The 18,559-nt window shown below is 41.3% G+C and overlaps 1 protein-coding gene across 5 annotated transcripts in view; it reads left to right on the forward strand.

The window, feature by feature from the left end:
• LOC120546813 (centrosomal protein of 128 kDa) overlaps positions 1-17,706 on the forward strand; it is a 113,889-nt gene extending 96,183 nt beyond the window's left edge. For all 5 annotated transcript variants that reach the window (XM_039782025.1, XM_039782026.1, XM_039782022.1 and 2 more), the window contains 6 exons: positions 5,634-5,683; positions 6,914-6,937; positions 9,344-9,421; positions 12,562-12,675; positions 15,777-15,885; positions 16,946-17,706. In XM_039782025.1, coding sequence (XP_039637959.1) covers positions 5,634-5,683; positions 6,914-6,937; positions 9,344-9,421; positions 12,562-12,675; positions 15,777-15,885; positions 16,946-17,019 — 449 coding nt within the window. In that variant the 3' untranslated portion in view covers positions 17,020-17,706. The remainder of the gene's footprint in view (positions 1-5,633; positions 5,684-6,913; positions 6,938-9,343; positions 9,422-12,561; positions 12,676-15,776; positions 15,886-16,945) is intronic.
• Positions 17,707-18,559: the final 853 nt, after the last annotated feature.

Below are 18,559 nucleotides of genomic sequence, written 5' to 3' on the forward strand. Positions count from 1 at the left end.
AGTAGGTCTATATATTGTTGGGTAGTTTAATTTATAATAAAACCGTTTTTACAAACTACATATGTTTTGTGTGCAAAACCTTGATTTGTAAAGTAACTAGTAACTAAAGCGGTCAGATGAATGTAGTGGAGTAGAAGTAGAAAGTGGCTTGAAAAAAAAGACTTGAGTAAAGTACAAGTAGGGCTGGGCAATATATCGATATAACATCGATATCGTGATATGACACTAGATTATCGTCTTAGATTTTGGATATCGTTAATATCATAAATGGCTTAAAGGGGTGATAGAATGCAAAACCGATTTTACCTTGTCATAGTTGAATGAGGACAGTTCGGTGGGTAAATAGGACATACATAGAAGCTCAAAATCCCATTGACACCCCTTTACTATGAAAATCTCATATTTTGAAACTGCCTCTGAAAACGGGCGAATCCCAACAAAGCTGGAAGTTGACGTCAACCTCCCAAAAACCGGAACCTTTGTCAGCCCATGGGTTTATTAAGAGAACGGTCACGCCCCAACATTTACATAGGCTACACAACTGACCTGAGATCAGGTAGTTTTCTGAATCTAGGTAGGTCACGCAGATCTCTGCTATTCCATTACAAAATTCACTTCTGAAACTTTTTTATGCGAGAAATCAACCATATAAAGCTCAAATATGGGCCGCTTTACGAAAATGGATGGCTAATTGCAAATTTTCTCCGACTGTGTTCGGAGTTTAGTGCCGGTGTTGGTGCTGCCTGGGTTGCTACATCGCCGCCTGACCGCAGTGTCAGCGAGCTTGTTACGCCCCGCAATCTTTTACCGCCCGCAGGTTCCAGTTAATCTTATAATGGCTATGTGTGTTGAGTTATTTAAACAAACAATCGGGAAATAAACGCCTCTTGTCCGCGAGGTCTCATTGATAGAGCCGCGGTGAGATGGAGTCCATCAATGAGAGCTAGCTAGCCTCCTCCTAACTCTGACATTCACAAAAATACATTCAATTGAAACCGAAATCGGACAAGTGTTAGCTAAGCTTTGTAAGACCTTGAGGAACCTGTAATATTCATGCCGTGACGAAATTCAAACGATATTTCCCCATTGTAATGAATGGGACATATAGCAAGCAGCTGCTCGTCCTACAAAGACGCCTCGCGTTCATAAAAATGCCTTAAAATCAAATCGGACACAACGGTTAGCTTTATAAGACATTGGAGAATGATGTTATATAAGTGGCGTGGACGAAATTCAAACTGTAAATATAATTTAGTTATGACGAATGTAGCTAGCTCGCTAGTTGCGGTATTTCCCCATTGTAATGAATGGGACATATAGCAAGCAGCTGCTGGTCCTACAAAGATGCCTCGCGTTCATAAAAATGCCTTAAAATCAAATCGGACACAACGGTTAGCTTTATAAGACATTGGGGAATGATGTTATATAAGTGGCGCGGACGAAATTCAAACTGTAAATATAATTTAGTTATGGCGACAGTGTAGCTAGCTAGCCGGTATTTCCCCATTGTAATGAATGGGACATATAGCAAGCAGCTGCTCGTTCTACAAAGACGCTTTGCGTCCGTAAAATGCCTTTAAATCAAATCGGACACAACGGTTAGCTTTATAAGACATTGGGGAATGATGTTATATAAGTGCGGCGGACGAAATTCAAACCGTAAATATATTAGTTATGCCGGCAGCTGGCCGGAGCCCGCGAGTGCAGTATCCACAAAGGGTGACTTTGCGCGGGGTATGGAGCCCAGCAGGCTGCCGCCTTCGCGCACGACTGTGTGGAGCTCCTAAAGTCCGACACGTCTTACCAAATTTGCAATTAGCCATCAATTTTTGTAAAACGGCCCATATTTCAGCTTTATATAGTTGATTTCTCGCTTAAAAAAGTCTCAGAAGTGAATTTGGTAATGAAACCTTGCAGTGTCTGGAATATGAGATTCTGTCGCTTCTCTAATGTATGTGTATTGGGGATTCGCTCAACCAATCGGCGCTGGCCGTCATCGTCTGCGAATGGCAAGTCGCTCAACCAATCAGCGCGCAGCTCATCTAAATATTCATGACCATACCATATTTGGAAGAAAAGCTCTTGTTACAAATGGGGCCAAAACACAGGGATGCATAAGGGCCAGTAAAATATCAACCAGGCCATTTTCAGCCCAACCAATGTTACATAACCCATTAGGAGACCATAAGGAACAGTGTGAAATACCCTATATAATCATTCTATCACCCCTTTAAGTGTTTTTTGTCTTTTCCTGGTTTTATGCATTACAGTAAAGTGATGTCATTTTCTGTTACCAGACTGTTCTAGCTCTTCTATTATTTTTACCTTTACCCACTTAGTCATTATATCTACATTACTGAAGATTATTTATCTAAAATCTCATTACCACATATTTTGTTAAAGGTCCCATGACATGCTGCTCTCTGGATGCTTTTATATAGACCTTAGTGGTCCCCTAATACTGTATCTGAAGTCTCTTTTATATAGACCTTAGTGGTCCCCTAATACTGTATCTGAAGTCTCTTTTATATAGACCTTAGTGGTCCCCTAATACTGTATCTGAAGTCTCTTTTATATAGACCTTCGTGGTCCCCTAATACTGTATCTGAAGTCTCTTTTATATAGACCTTAGTGGTCCCCTAATACTGTATCTGAAGTCTCTTTTATATAGACCTTAGTGGTCCCCTAAAACTGTATCTGAAGTCTCTTTTATATAGACCTTAGTGGTCCCCTAATACTGTATCTGAAGTCTCTTTCCCGAAATTCAGCCTTGGTGCAGAATTACAGCCACTAGAGCCAGTCCCACAATGAGCTTTCCTTAGGATGTGCCATTTCTGTGTCTGTAGCTATTGAGGAGGAGAGGGGGGGGCAAGGTGGAGTGTGGAGTGTGGGGGTGTGGCCTTGACCAACTGCCACTGTACTCGTTTGAAAGCCATGATGTCTCTCTCTCATGGGCGGGCCAAATTCTCTGGGCGGGCAAAGCAGAGAAAGGGGAGGTAACCTTTCTCCTTATGACCTCATAAGGAGAAGATTCCAGATCGGCCCATCTGAGCTTTTATTTTCTCAAAGGCAGAGCAGGATACCCAGGGCTCGGTTTACACCTATCGCCATTTCTAACCACTGGAGGACCATAGGCAGGCTGGGGGAACTCATTAATTCCACTTGTCAACCCTATAATATCAACATCGAGGTATTAGGACAAGTCTATCGCGATATCTGATTTTCTCCATATCGCCAAGTACAAGCACCTCAAATTTGTACTTAAGTACAGTACTTAGTTACATTCCACTACTGCAAAAATCTAATTGGACAACTATTTGCCATAAAGGGTCAGTTCCTTGTCTACAGGCAAGCATACAATTCAGCATATACACTACCGGTCAAAAGTTTTAGAACACCCCAATTTTTCCAGGTTTTTATTGAAATTCATGCAGTTCAACGTCTTATTGTACTCTGAAATGAAAGAATAGAACAAATGAACAATTGAAGTTAAATTTTTGACTCCTCAAAGTAGCTCCCTTTGGCAGATATAACAGCTGAACAAACTGGTGTCATTCTTTCTACAATGGAAATCAAATATTCTTCAGAAAGTTCTTCCCAACTCTGTTGCAGAAGTTCCATAAATGTGTGGCACTTGTAGGTTGCTTTGCTTTCACTTGTGTCCAGTTCATCCCAAACCAGCTCAATGGGGTTTAAGTCTGGTGACTGTGCTGGCCAATCCATGTTTTTAAGCTTACCATCTTGTTCATTTTTGCTAAGGTAGTTCTGGCATAGCTTGGATATAGCTTATGTTTTGGGTCATTATCTTGCTGTAGGATGAACCCCTGACCAACTAGGCGCATACCAGAGGGTACTGCATGGCGCTGCTAAATGCTGTGGTAGCCGTTTTGGTTCAGGGTGCCTTTCACTCTGTACAAATCACCGACCCTGGATCCAGCTAAACATCCCCAGACCATCACGTTTCCTCCTCCATGTTTGACAGTTGATGTCACACACTGAGGAACCATCCTTTTGCATACTCGACGGTGTGCAAAAAAATCCTGCGTGATGAACCGGAGATTTCAAATTTTGATTCATCAGTCCATAACCCCTTCTTCCAGTCTTCAGTAGTCCATTGACGATGTTTCTTGGCCCAGGCAAGCCTCTTTTTCTTATTCTGACGTCTTAGCAATGGCTTTCTTGCTGCAACTCGACCCATCAAACCTGCAGCTAGAAGTCTTCTCTTTACAGTTGAAACTGAGACTTTCTTATTACGACCACTATTAAGCTGTGCTTGAAGCTGTTGTCCTGTGAGCCGCCTATCACGCAAGCTGTTGACTCTCAGAAATTTGTCTTCTGATTGTGTTGTGGCTTTGGGTCTGCCAGACCTCTTCCTGACAGAGTTTCCCCCAGTTTCTAAGTGCCTTTTGATGGTGAAGAACACGTGTGGGAATTGGTAGCACCAACTTTCAAAGCTTGATCAACCTCCATTGCTGCAAAACAGCTTTACATTGTTTACTAGTGATGCACCGAAATGAAAATTCTTGGCTGAAACCGAAAACCGAAAAAAGAGGAAACCAAGACCGAAAACCGAAACCGAAACACCGAAAGAAATTAAGCCAATTATTAGTACCATTGCATTTATGGCTATGACTGTGTACTAACTTTACTAAAATCAAGGCATTGCAATTGTATAAATTAATATTAAAGTTTAATTCAAAAAATATCTAGCAGAAATATGGCTACAATCTGATAATCACATACAGTATACAGTAGCCTAAGAACAGAATAGCTTACCTATTATTATTATTATTATTATTATTATTATTATTATTATTATTATTATTATTTGAGGCACTTTCTTGCAGGATTTCACTGAACATATCAGACAACGAGGGTGCATGCCCCTCATCTGGTGCAGAGAGACGAGTCTTTTTTTCTGCGCTCTGATCTCCTCCTGCGCTGGGCGCTGCTCCGTGCGCGCTCCATCTCTGTCTCCACGCGGGTTCTCCGCATCCATCACGACCTGGATCATTTCTCGTGCGCCCTGCTTTATTTCCGCATCCAAGTAATCTTTATAACGCGGATCAAGTACAGTCGCGATGAAGTGCAGAGGATCCGAATAGATCTCAGTGAAACGTGTGCTGACAGACTCCGTGGTCCGTCTCAACCTCTTTGCTTAGGAGACGCTTTGCAGGTGGATCGGGTACTGACACACGTGCAGGTCGCGGTTTCTGTTTGCGTCATCACAACATATACGGCCGTATTGTTTCGGTGATAAAAGTATTTCGGCCGAAAATGCCCTTTTGGGCCATTTTTGGCCGAAAATTTTGTATGTCCCTCACCGGAGTTTGCGATAACAAATGGATGAGTTTAAAGTTGGACTTCTAAACCAATTAAAATAAACATTTCAAAACCTTGACTCTATTTTGCCAATAGTTGGTACCAAATTACATAGGTATAGTCATAGGAAATGATTAGGACATTTTTATTTTTTTAGCATGATAATGAAAATATTAATAAAAAATATACTACACCATCTGCAGAAGGTGAATAAACTCAGCATATGCCTTGATTGACTCAAGTATCAATACTTTGACACTGGACCATGGAATCTAGTGTTATCAACTCATCAACGGCAATGTGTTTTTCAGAGCTGTTGGAGAGGAGTCGCAGGAAGGAGGAAGAAATGAGCTGCTTTCAGGTTAGCATTTTATGTCTTTAATAATCCTTCTCTGTTTGTCTGTTCATTTGTGTCTGTAAATCTCCACCCTAAACAGTAGATTTTTACTCTCCAGCTGGCCTAATTTCAACTACGCTGCCAAAAAGAGACCAGCTGGTAGTGTTTTTATTTATACACCACATTGCCTTCAAATTGTTTTTTGTTTTTTGCATATCTGTTGGGGTGTTTTTGAGTAACTGCTGGGATTTAGTCGTCTTGAGTTCTGTGATGCAGCGCTACAAACACAAGTACACAGCCGTGGGCCTGACACACTGCTTGCAGCCTGGCTTGGACAAGTAGCTAATTACTGCAGACACAAGGCCTTGGAGTTTAAAAGCCACCAGAGGCCTTGTCTCTGTCTTTCAATACTGCAGCATCTACACTTGGCAGGCCACCAACTCACCTGGATCGGACTGGCCCCCAGTGCCTCACCGACCCTTTGCTCACCAATAAACAGCGGAACACACACACACACACACACAACACACACACACACACACACACACACACACACATACACAGAGAGAGAACGAGTGCTTCGCAGACGTGTGTGTATGTGCGTGTGTTTGTGTTTTCCAGGGTCCCATCTGTGGCTGCATGATGACACCTGCCAGAGCTCGCATGCAATTAATCAGCCCTCTCACACCCAGCCGAGCTTTTAATTATGAAGGATGAGGAGAGAGAGATATAGAGTGAGGGACGTAGACGAGCGCGGGGAAGGGGGGGGGGAAAGTCTGAGGGTGGGCTGAGGAAAAGAAAGTACTCTTGTTATAAACCATGAACACATCATCGGCAGAGGGGGAGAGGCAGCCGGCTGGGGGTAGGGTAGACGTGTGTGTGTGTTGTAGACAGCTAAGAAGCATAGCATCACTTATGCATCGTTAGAGAGGGAACATCAGTCAGGAGCTGGATGAGCAGCGAGAGCGGTGTTGTTGTGTGTCAGCGTGTGTGATAAAAAGCCTGTTGTGTGCTACAAACTCTCCCTAGCCCTGTGCATTTCCTTCCCTTGTTACCTATTTGTTGGAACACTATTTCTCTCTTCTGTCAGTATTCTCCCACAGGGTTTCTCTCTGCTAATCTACCATTTTGAGCAGTTACCTGGACTCCCCGTCTGGCTCATTGTGTTAGTTTTAAACCTTATTTTGGTATTGGCTCTTACGTCATTGTTATATGCATATAAAGTAAAGTTGCTGTGTTTGTGTGTCTTTACAGGACCGTGTTTTGGATTTGGAGATGGTAAGGGTTGATTTCTTTCATCAGAGTAATGAAAACAGTTCATGGAAAGGGGTATGTATATTCAGGTTTAGAAAACTTGGGAGGTATTAAATGCCCTGGAGTTGTTAAATTAGAAGTCATTTTGACTTTCAACATGATTCAATGCAGCTGTGTAGGCAGGTTCACCTAAGGCTATGTTTGTTTAACAACCCATTCCAGCTAACATAGGGTTAGAAATGATTACTTCAGTCAAGGCTCAGAGCTCTGTTAATCATCATAAGTCTTGCTGATGGGGTTAAGAACCGAGGTGTACTGACAATACAGTATTGACCTCACCATCTAAGCTGTTAACGTTCACCACTAACATCCTTAATCAGCTATTAGATGTCAGCACCGAAATTACGGAGCACCAATGAACGACTATATTGACCCAAGCCCTTTTTTTTTTCTTTCTTTTTTTTTTACTCTCGGAAAAATAAACAAATGAAGCTGTCTAACGCACCATGTCCATCCATCACAATTATGTGGCATGCTTGGCCACTTCAGCCTTCAGCCTTAGCTGTAGAATAGGAAATACCTCCGATCAGTCAAATCATTCCTGCTAACACAGCAGCAGGATGCATCGACCCATGCTCCGCTCAGGCCGGGTGCTGGGGATCAACCAGCGAGTCTCACTTGGATGTCAGTGTGCCATTCAGTGTTTTAATCAGCGTGACGCCATGTAACAGCTGGTTCTTTTGATGCTTAAGTGCTCCATCTGAATGGGAATGGGAACACTACTGAAACATGCAGTGGAGGGATGAATAGAATGGAGTGCTGCTGGAGTAGTTACTTAATCAAAGTGTCTGTTGTGACAAAAGTCCTCAATTACCTTTTGAATTGACCAGGCAGTGCGATATCATGCCTTTTATCATGTAGGTTTGAATGGGAAATGTACAGTATAGATGGTGTTCCTAGAAATACACTTCTTAAAAGCGCAGGAAACAAGCACCAGTATTGCCCAGAGCTGCTGTTAGAGGGGTTAATACTCCACTAGTCAGTCTCAACGGATGTACATTGCTGGGATAAATCTCCGCTATCTATTTAGCAAGATCACCGTTGCTGCATGCGGGGCTGTGAATGGTTTAAAGAAGTACAAATAAGCCAGAGCGTTTCTTTTCTCCCTATCCCAGAATAGATAAGCAGTATAGCCAGACCATACTCCAGCGCTAACACACAGCTGTGGAGATACTATTCCAAGTAGTTTTTATCTTTCTGTTCCCGGTAGCCAAGTGGTTAATGCTGCATTCACATAGCCTCAGGTGCTCCAGCAGTTTGGGAGTGTCACTTAAATGGTCCATTGTGTTCCGTCAAAGCTTTTTTTTTATCTCAAAATTTGCGACCGCACTTATAGGCAGCTTCATTTCATGGAGAAAAGAGACAGAGGGACTGTGCTTTGTGCTGGAGCTTGTTAAATATTTATATTGAATTTATTTTTTTTCCCCGACAATCATGTTGCCTTGGCAACCTGTTGCATCGAGTTTGGCAATTCAAAGTCAGTGACATTTTTTGAAATAACATTGTAGATTGAGCATGTATATGTAATATATTTACAAATGGACTTGGATCCATACAGTCTACATACAGGTTTGTTGTGCATACTGTATGTGTGAATGCTTATCATACAGTGTATTTTAAAGGGACAATATATGCTAATATTTCACATTTTGTTTTCTCATGTAGGAGGACATAAATAAAACATAACAGTGCTAATAGTATCAGTTGTGCACCCTTGTTATTTGGGTAGCACAGCCCATTATCTCTGCAAATAAAAAGGCATCAGTAGCCACCACAGAGCAGTTAAAGCCCACGGACAGCTGATCCAGCTGTGCAGCCGTCATCAGTAACCATCGCTTCAGGTGACCCTTCGACTGGGTTTAACGTCTAATTTCACTAAATGTGTGTTATATTATTCCTCGCTCCTCTCTCTTTCATCTTTTCCTCAGTCTTAAGTGAGACGTGCTGAGGAACGAGGAAAAGACACGTAAGGGGAAAGGGGGGGGCGATTAAGGGAACTGGGATGCAGCCCCAGTATTTAGCTGTGGATAATTCTCCATTTGCTATTTAGTTGTTGCATTTGTAATGTTTTCTGCTTGCCTCTTACATGGCAATTAATTATTTACGGAGTCTACTTGATGATGATAACAGAAGACTCTCCTCCTGCTTATCAATCTTAGAAGTTTTTACTTTTCATTCAGTGAATCACTTCAAGATGCATTATTTTGGATATTGTATATAATGTATGAATTGCTCATTAAATTGTTTTCACGGTTAGTCAAGTTTGTAGTTGTGGCAGATTGAAATGGCTAAATATGAATGTCAGACAAACCACCAACCTAATATTGCGATGTTAACTCTCTCTTTGTGTGTTGTGTGTGTTTTTCCCAGAACACAAGAGTTGCCCTGGACCACTTGGAGTCAATTCCAGAGAAGCAAAGTCTGATGGACAACTTCAAAGATTTGGAGGTGGGCCAAACTTAAAGCCTAGATACATTTTCTTCATACGAAAATAGAGTGGTGAAGGTATTCTTTATTTTTTTCACTTAAAAGCTGCTGTAGGTAGGATTGTGAAGATCCAGGACTTGGCCAAAATCGACAACTTCTCCCCTCTTTCCACTAAAACAGGGCTCCACACTAACTTTTTGCCTTGGTTGCACTGGTGCGCCTAACTTTTTTTATTTAGGTGCACCAGCACAAAATTTAGGTGCACCCAAATTTTTCCTCGCATCGCCGTAACGCTGAATGGCGATACACGATATATAGCTCTGTATTTTTTTTACAAAGTGGGTTAAATGTTCAGTTTTAAGTCAAAGCCACTTTTCACAAGCTCTTTTATTAAAACAGATTGTGATTAAAATAAAATGCAAAGACAGGGTTTTCTTTACCAGTTTGAAAATATACAGCTGCAACACATGTAAATGAAAGTTATCTAAAATAAATAGCCTGAGAAAGCTCCTTCATAAGCTTTCAACAACAATAACAGACTAAAAGAGATTAAAAGAGAGAGAGGACGCCCGGATAGCTCAGTTGGTAAATATAGAGGTTTGACTCCGACCTGCAGCCCTTTCCTATATGACAGGCATGAAAACGGGTCAGGGGTGAAAAAGGTGAGAAGGATATTACCCCTCTAGGGGGGTCCGGGGGCATGCCCCCCCGGAAGAACATTTTAAATATTCCATATTTTAAAGCATCAATCTGATGCATTTTGAGATGCATTTTTTGCCAACCAACAGTGTAATATTTCAATATGCACTCATTAAAGTTAATTTGACTGGCAAAACAGTTAAAGTCCTTCTGACATTACACAATAATAAAAGTCATAATTTTTAAAGACTAAAACGTTTTGGATACATTTGTACTTCTTCCAACCATAAATTAAATAAAGAGTCAATGTGGATTTACATATTGCAATAATATCATAATCCTACAATGAATCATTGTGAAAACTAAAATTTACTACTTTGGCCAGGTCATCATCAAAAAATCAAATTAGTACATTCATGATTTTGTCCATGCTGATATTAGCTGCTTTATTTACAATTATTAAAAACGTGGCATTGTTTATCTTTTCATATAGCTAGAAGTCTAAACTCTGGGACAAGGCCGTTATGTTTAAATACCTGCCATGCTGAGTCCAAACAGACAGCTTTGTCAAGGCAGTTTGGGCTTCAGATAGCTTTTACAAATCATGTTCCGCTATGAACATGCACACACGTATTGTTTGTATCACGGTCGGTCAGTAAAGGAACAGTCGCAGTCTTAACGGTAGCGGTCGTTGCCGGTAACGTACTCGTATTACAGAGTGTACGGACCGAAGCTTTGTGACTAGCATCTAATGACTAGCAAGCCCTGTCTTACCGCGGCCGGCGTCTTCCTTGAACATGCGCTGCAGAAGGTTGGTGGAAGTTCGATGATTGGTCAAATCCATAGACAGTAAGGTTAAATCCAGCGCATTAAAACAAATCCCATGTGGACTTTTTAATTTATTTATTTTTCTAAAATAGTCATACGGCACCAGGCCCGAGTACTTACACCACCCCTCTCCCCCCTTAAACATTTTCTCATCAAATCTACACGATTCACGTAGGTCACCTATTTTGGTTTCAAAACGGCGAATTTCGCCGAAAGGTGAGTGATTTTCATGTCTGTACACGTCATCCCCCCACTCTCTCTCCCCTTTCATGTCTTCAGCTTTCCTATCAAAATAAAGGCCGAAATAAAAAAAATAAATAAAAAAGATGGACCGAAAGACAGGGGGATTGCGATGGACTGAAGCGTATGCTAGGCTACTCAGAGAGTGACGGCTGACTCATTAGCGGCGTTACACCCGTCTTGTGTAGGCTATGAAATGTCTGTATCGTCACTGCGCTGCATTTTTATGAACTATGATCCAGCATGCTCCGTCTTACACGCTATTACTCAACGAACTGAAGTTAGTTTTACCCTTTAAGGATTATGTACTTCCGTTTACTTTGTTGAGAATTGCTCTCTAAACAAGGGTTAATACAGCACCTTAGTTCTTGTTTGTACAGCATTTTGGTCAGCTTAAACTGTGTTTAAATGTGTTCTAGAAATAAACTTTACTTACTTACTTTACAAGAAACAGGGTTTAGAGAGCAATTCTCAACAAAGTAAAGGGAAGTACATAATCCTTGTGTGGTCCTTCGGGTCACTGGGACCCGAAGGACCACACAAGGGTTAATAATGTGTTTTTCGCTGTGGCGGCCGCAGTAACAGAGTTACCAGCGGAAACACTGGTACCAATACAGGTTTCCCTCTCATACTTAACAATATACAGCTGTGTTAATAACAATTAAAACTGTAGACAAATGTCGGGAGTGTGGACCAGCGGCGCTGTGTCTCTCCATGTTGCAGGTGAGCCGGCCGGTGTGTGAGTGAATGGGGGCGGGGCTGCGCGGAGGAGAGATCCAAATCCAAACACAGGCACGGCTTTCCAGAAGGAATGGGTCATGTAACGCAACATTAAACCATATCGATATAAACAACATCGCTCCGTTAGTGGAGAGGCAGCGGATGCGAGGACGTTAGGTGCACCGGTGCGACCTAGGAAAAATCTTAGTCGCACCCTTCGCAGTCGCACTCTCGAGCCCTGCACTAAAACCCAAAACGGTCTCCTAAGCCCCTCCCCCCCACATGGGAGAATGAATGCGTGTGCATGAGCAGTGATTGACCCGCAGTTAGACACCCCCACCCCCACCCCCCGGCCGTGATTGGTGCATCTGAACAGGGAGCGGTGGATTTTTGCAAATCGCACTACAGGCTGTAGGTGGTGCCAGAGGAGCCGGATTGTTTTTTAAATGACCTGCTTCATGTAGTTCTACTGGAACATAGGGTCAGTTTCAGCAAATATGACAGAAAGTTAGTTTTATAATAATTATAACAAACCTTGGGTGCAGTCAAACATGAATACATTAAGACATGTGGACACGCATGATCACATTATCCACTTAATCAATGCTGTGCATTTATTTCAGTGTTGTTCTTCTGCTATATACGAGGCTGAAAACTATTTGGATGCTCAGGCTTTTGCCCTTTCGGCCTGCTTAAAGACAGTTTAACACACAGCCTCCATTTCATGCTAATAGGAGTCCCAGCGGCAGAGGGAGATGTTGGAGCACCGCTACACCAAATACAAAGAGATCGTCTGGGATCTACAGCACCAGCTGGACGAGTCCAAACGCAGAATCCAGGAGTACAGAGTACGACACACACACACACACTTCTGTACTGTAGAAAAATGAGCTTTATAATGCCTTACAAGAGCCCGTACTCCCAAACAACAACCCACACCTTTTCTATTTCAGTCACTAATTGCAGTGCTTTGTTCAAACAGCAGCCGTTTGGATAAGGATAGCCTGACTTTGAGAGTCATTTATGAGTCTAGCTCGCCCACACCAGTGCCAGTGTGTGCACCGCACCTAATTTGCAACTTGTATGAATAAATGAATAATTCCACATGCTTGTAATGCATCACGGATGGACCGAGTGGGACAAGCTCGAGCAATGTCACAAATGTACACTCCAACAAAACCGGATTTTTTTTTTAACAGTCCCTGTTAATTGATCCAGTCATCTTCTGTGCTATAAAGCAGTCAAGGGAGTCATCAAGACATCATTGTTGACAGCTGATTGCCATCAGCAGTTTGCAACCTCCCCTAAACAGTCATACAGTCACTTTTTAAATGGTTTTAATCTGCCAGATTACCCCGTTGGTTTGCCAAATGAGTCCCGTGTTGAGTGATAAGTGGCGATTGCATTAGCCTAATAGCTGCTGCCCACACAGGGTTTGTTGAAGGAAAAAGGATGGATGGAATGTGCCTTACTAGAGTTCCATCTTGATCAGAGCCAGCAATGCCAACAACAAACAGCCTCTAACCTGATTGTAGTAGTGGCTCTGCTTGAAACACCAGCTTCCAAAGCTCTATTCATGCAGGATTTAGTTTTGTCTCAGTGCTTGTCCTGCCATCACAGGACATGTGTAATGTTAATGATCTATAAACACAGGATAAAAGAAAACTGCAATATGTGTCAAATTTCAAGAGACCCCAGTGATTTGGCGGGCCTTGCAACAGACTCACAAAATATTAAGAGATATCTGTTCAGGCGGGGACACTTGTGCCTGCATGTTTACTGGCAAATAAATGTCTGTAAAAGAAGCTTTTATCATACACAGGTGCACACAGTGCATAATGTAGAGGGACTCAAATCACACTCTCTTCCCCAACAGAATATTTTAGCATTCTGTGGAGCTCTTGGGATGTTCAGATAAGCATTTTGTGGGCAGCCAAATCTGGCCCACAACTCTTATTTTAAGGTGCTTTGAATTTATTTTGTGGGGTCTGTGTGCTCTGTAAAGTGTAGTACTGTAAGACATCTCTTGTGCAGAGCTGTTCACACTTCTTGTTGCACTGTTAAGTTTACACTGTGAAATTTGGGGATGCGGCTATATTCTCAATTGGTCTGTCACTCACACTTCGGACTACGAGACAAATATAATAACTCCCATTACTGGATGGATTGTTATTCAATTTTGGCACTGACATTTGTTCCGTCTATCACTACCGTTTGGTCATTCAATTAGTTGAATCTTTGCATCGTCACATCATGAGTTCAGTGCCATCAGGCAACTCAAGATGGCATATGCCAGTGTTACTGATAATGAGTGTAGTTTATATACTGAATGAATAGTTATTTACCATTATGGTCCTGTCGTGTGGGTAAAGTCAGACAACAGACGTGCGAGTGTTCGATCCCTGTGGATGAGGCAGCTGTCACCCTGCTTTTCACTGTCAGCAGAGACTCAAGTCTGCACACTTCACTGTCACTGATAAACCTGACAGTTACACTGAATCACATCTGATAACTACCAAATAAAAGTTAAGTTTCACCTCTCTCTCTCTCTCTCTCTCTCTCTCTCTCTCTCTCTCTCTCTCTCTCTCTCTCTCTCTCTCTCTCTCTCTCTCTCTCTCTCTCTCTCTCTCTCTCTCTCTCTCTCTCTCTCTCTCTGGGATGTCCCAATCTGCTTTTTTTGGCCCCCGATCCGATTTTTAAAATATTGAATATTTGCCGATACCAAGTCCCAATCCGATAATAGAGTTCTACACCGTGTTTTTAAGATTTATTTATTTATGAGGATAATGCACATTAATCAAAAATAACTAAGAAAACAAAGTAACTGAAAGACATCTTTAACATTTAACTTAGTGCAGCTAGAATTTTTGTTAAACTTAAACATAAAATCAACTTCTATTTAGAATAGTGTAGAATTTAGTGACGTAAATGATGGGAATAAGGCGAGCCGGTGGCTGCCAATCCCCGATCAGTTAAAAAAGGCCCACATCGACTCCGATCGGATTGTTAGTTTTGCAGGTAATTTGTTTATAAACCAACCAATTAGTTTTTGAGGGATGGTGGCGCTAGGTTTAAAGTTAAGGGATCAACAGAGTTTTTACAATTCATCCTGAGGTTCACATTGATGTCTTTACCAAATTTCATGGCAATCCATCCAATAGTTGTTTAGACATTTCACTCCAAACCACAAATGGCAGCCCCATTGGGGCGCTAGAGGAAATGTCACAATTGTGTGGCCATTCATCTAGTAGATGTAGAGCTCTTTCATTGCTAAAGGATCAAAAAGTATGAAAGTAATGACCAAAGTCATTACGCTTGGTCCTCTGGTGACCATGAATGTTGGCCATGGACATTTCATGGCAATGCATCGGATAATTGTGGATATGACTCATTAGTCCATGTACATCCATTGAGTCTGGAAAAGTATGGCTGAACCTGACAATTTGAGTCGTTCGCCCTCAGGCTATACTATATATTGCTAAAGATCTTGCTAAAGGTCACGTTTTCGTTCCCGTGCATTACAGTGCGGCTAGCGTGGCTGTAGACTACAGTTGTTCCGATACCAGTATCGGTAATGGCTCCTTTACCACCTAAAATGCTAGTATCTGTATCGCGAGTATGTGAGTCTACTCCCGTACAACGTAAATTAGCCCTGAAAGAAAAAAAAAAAAATCTACCTTAAAAGTAGTCATAGTAGATAATAAAATAATGTTCACTGGCATTCATTATTTCTGTTACGTTTCACAAAAGGGTTTAACCTGAGCAATCATTTCACATCTGTACAGGGACAGTAGTAATACAGCGGTTTCTTTTTTTAACACCGGTATTGGCTCGGTACTCGGTATCGGCCGATATGCAAGTTCATATATCGGAAAGGAAAAAATTGTATCGGACCATCTCTACTGCAGACGTTCAGCTTTGTCAGTTACTGTGTCCTCCTGTCTTACAGGACGAGAAGCTGGACGCCACTTCCCGGAGCCTGAGACTGGCTGCTCTTTCTTCCTCTGTCAAAGGCCCCAGCACATTCCTTAGCAGCGCGCTGAGATCTGACACACTGTGTGAGTATTTACATAGCGAAGCTACAAAACCTGTGCACTGACAGCTTATCGGTTGGCTGTTTCAATGCTAGTCATGATTTTGCTAGATAGTTTGAAAACGTATACGTTTTTTTTTTAAATGTTTTATACAACCGCATCACATGTCTACACAATGATGACTAAAATGAAAATCCAGGCTGAGATCCACAGTACAGTATACATTATTGTAAAGCTTAAGTTGCGATATACATAATTAAACATGATAAATTTCACCGAGCTATTTCCATTCAGTATTTCAACATGACACCCAGAGCTCAAACTTTCCATTAATGCTCTGGAAGTGTGCCCGTTTGTATCACTGCCAGTGGCTCAGAGCCAAAATCACTTGTAGCACTTTCTTAAGCGGCTTACAGATATTTGGCACAGTGTGAGAGGAGCGTACTTTCTGTGGCTTTGTGTCTGTTTTACCTCCAAGAATTATGGTGGCCAAAACCTATCTATGGCTATTTAACGCCAGTGTCAATATACAATACAATGATCACTTGCGTTCAGGACTGCTTTGGCATTAACAGGTAGTGCTGATCATTAGGGCTGGGAAGATATGCTTTTGGCCCGATGAGATTTGTATTGAGCTTTTCATTTTATATGATTTTATTAACCTTCTTTAACCAAAAAAAAGTTGAATAATACACTTCTAGAGACAATATATATCATGAGACATTTCTAGAAACTGACATGTGATGTGCATTCTTTTTTTGAAAACAGTCAGACATTTATTTGTAAAAAAAAGTACATAACATGCATTTTCTGCATTCGTACTGTTTTGGCTGGAAACAACGTCTCCTTCAGCGGTACTGTATAAACAGAAAATATTTCGTCAATCATTGGTTATAAAAAATTAATTAAAAACAAAATGCTAAATACATGACAATCACAATAAATCCCCCCCCCCCATCATTAAGGTACTACTTGTAATGGATCCATTAATGATAGAAGGGAATATAGTACTACATGTTGAGCTGTGACTGGGTGATAGACAAACAGGGAATATAATTGTTTTTCTGTTGATTCCTTCCCACAGCTCCTCACAAACACCTGACCAGTTCAGACTTGGATGACTCCCTTTTCAATGGGGCCCAACCCCTCGCAGATTAGCTCAACCTCAAGTGAACCTTCTATCTGTATGTCTACAAACCCAAACACACGGTGCTTACAGCTGAGACTAGCTGCCTGGTGCTCATCCAGAACAAAGAAACTACTTGACTGTACTAAGAGGCCTTGAACTCATCACTAGTCCTCCTCGACTACCTCAATCTCTGAAGGTGCTCGGGAACAGAAGGGCAAGACTGTGAGATTTCACAACAAACTTTTACAAAATACTTTGAATGAGAATATACTGTAAAGTGTTGAAATGTTATTTATAAGAACCTGCACTGAATGTATGTTATGAAATGAACCGTATGAAAATGGTTTAAACTGAAAGTTTTAATGTTACATTTCTTGCCATTGTTACATGTTAAAGGGCTTTACTTGATGTACTCTGATTATCATGCCAATGTGCTTGTGCTAAAATGATTTAGTACAACTCTACACCAACAAAACACTAGTGCCTTTTCAACAATATGTAGTTTTTTCTTTACTGACATACTGTGTTGTCTTCATCATGAAAATGTGACATATCTGACTGTTTTCTTCTTTGACTTTCTATTTTTTGTCTCATGCAGTATATGTTTGTAAGAAGAAACAATAAGCACAAATAGATGTCTTTTTTATGAAATGTGAAGAAAGTATATGCACTATCAATAAATACCCATGCAGCCAAATGTTTGGTTTTATAAGCACCCTCTATGACTCCTTCATTTCAAGTGTTACCTTTGCAGCAGCCGAGAGATTCCAGCTTCTCCCACTGGTATATTGTCTTGCTTAATGCTTCAATGGAGAGAACGAGACAAATGACGTCAAGATATGAACATTTCTCGAAGTTGTATATAATCTTGTAAGAGCTGCAGGTTTCGAGAATCGGTGCAGTATGTAAGATGGTGTACAGTATAAACCTGACCAAACATCCTGAATGCTTCGCATAACAGTGAACATGCTGGCACATATGGAATACCCAAAGTGACAAAATTGAGTGTCATCAGACAAGTCAAAAACATAATTTGCATTGCTACACCAGTTATTGTAAGTAAAATCATTAAAATGGAGTAGTTTAAGTTTTCCTTTAAGCTCCAATGAGTTGGTCAAATATTTAAAAAATAATTTTACCATTTATCTGTTGATAAATATAAACCTAAGCAGATAAGAAATTATCTTTGACTAGTCAATTTTATTATTTTTATATTTTCCTTTTATTGGTCTATTTCCTGTTGTCGCCGTATTGATGCTTGCCCAGGGTTTGTGTGTGCGTTGGTAACATGAGGGCGGCGCGGCTAGCTAGCTTGACTTAAAACACTAAGAAAATAACATGAAGGCAGCCTTTACAGCTGACCTAGATACCTAGCTGAAGCTAACTTCAGTGCACTCCCTATACCCACTGCATACTGGCATTACCAAAATGGGTAAATGCTAGATCAGATCCGCTAGGGGTGTCGACATGGTTAGGTTTAAGCTTGAGGAGTAAGAAAGTCATAGTATAGACCTTTTTAACGGCAGACATGTTGACATGTCATAGTAGGAAAAGCACAGCTGTATTTAA

This window comes from Perca fluviatilis, chromosome 18 (assembly GCF_010015445.1).
Source record: "Perca fluviatilis chromosome 18, GENO_Pfluv_1.0, whole genome shotgun sequence".
Classification (NCBI taxonomy): domain Eukaryota; kingdom Metazoa; phylum Chordata; class Actinopteri; order Perciformes; family Percidae; genus Perca; species Perca fluviatilis.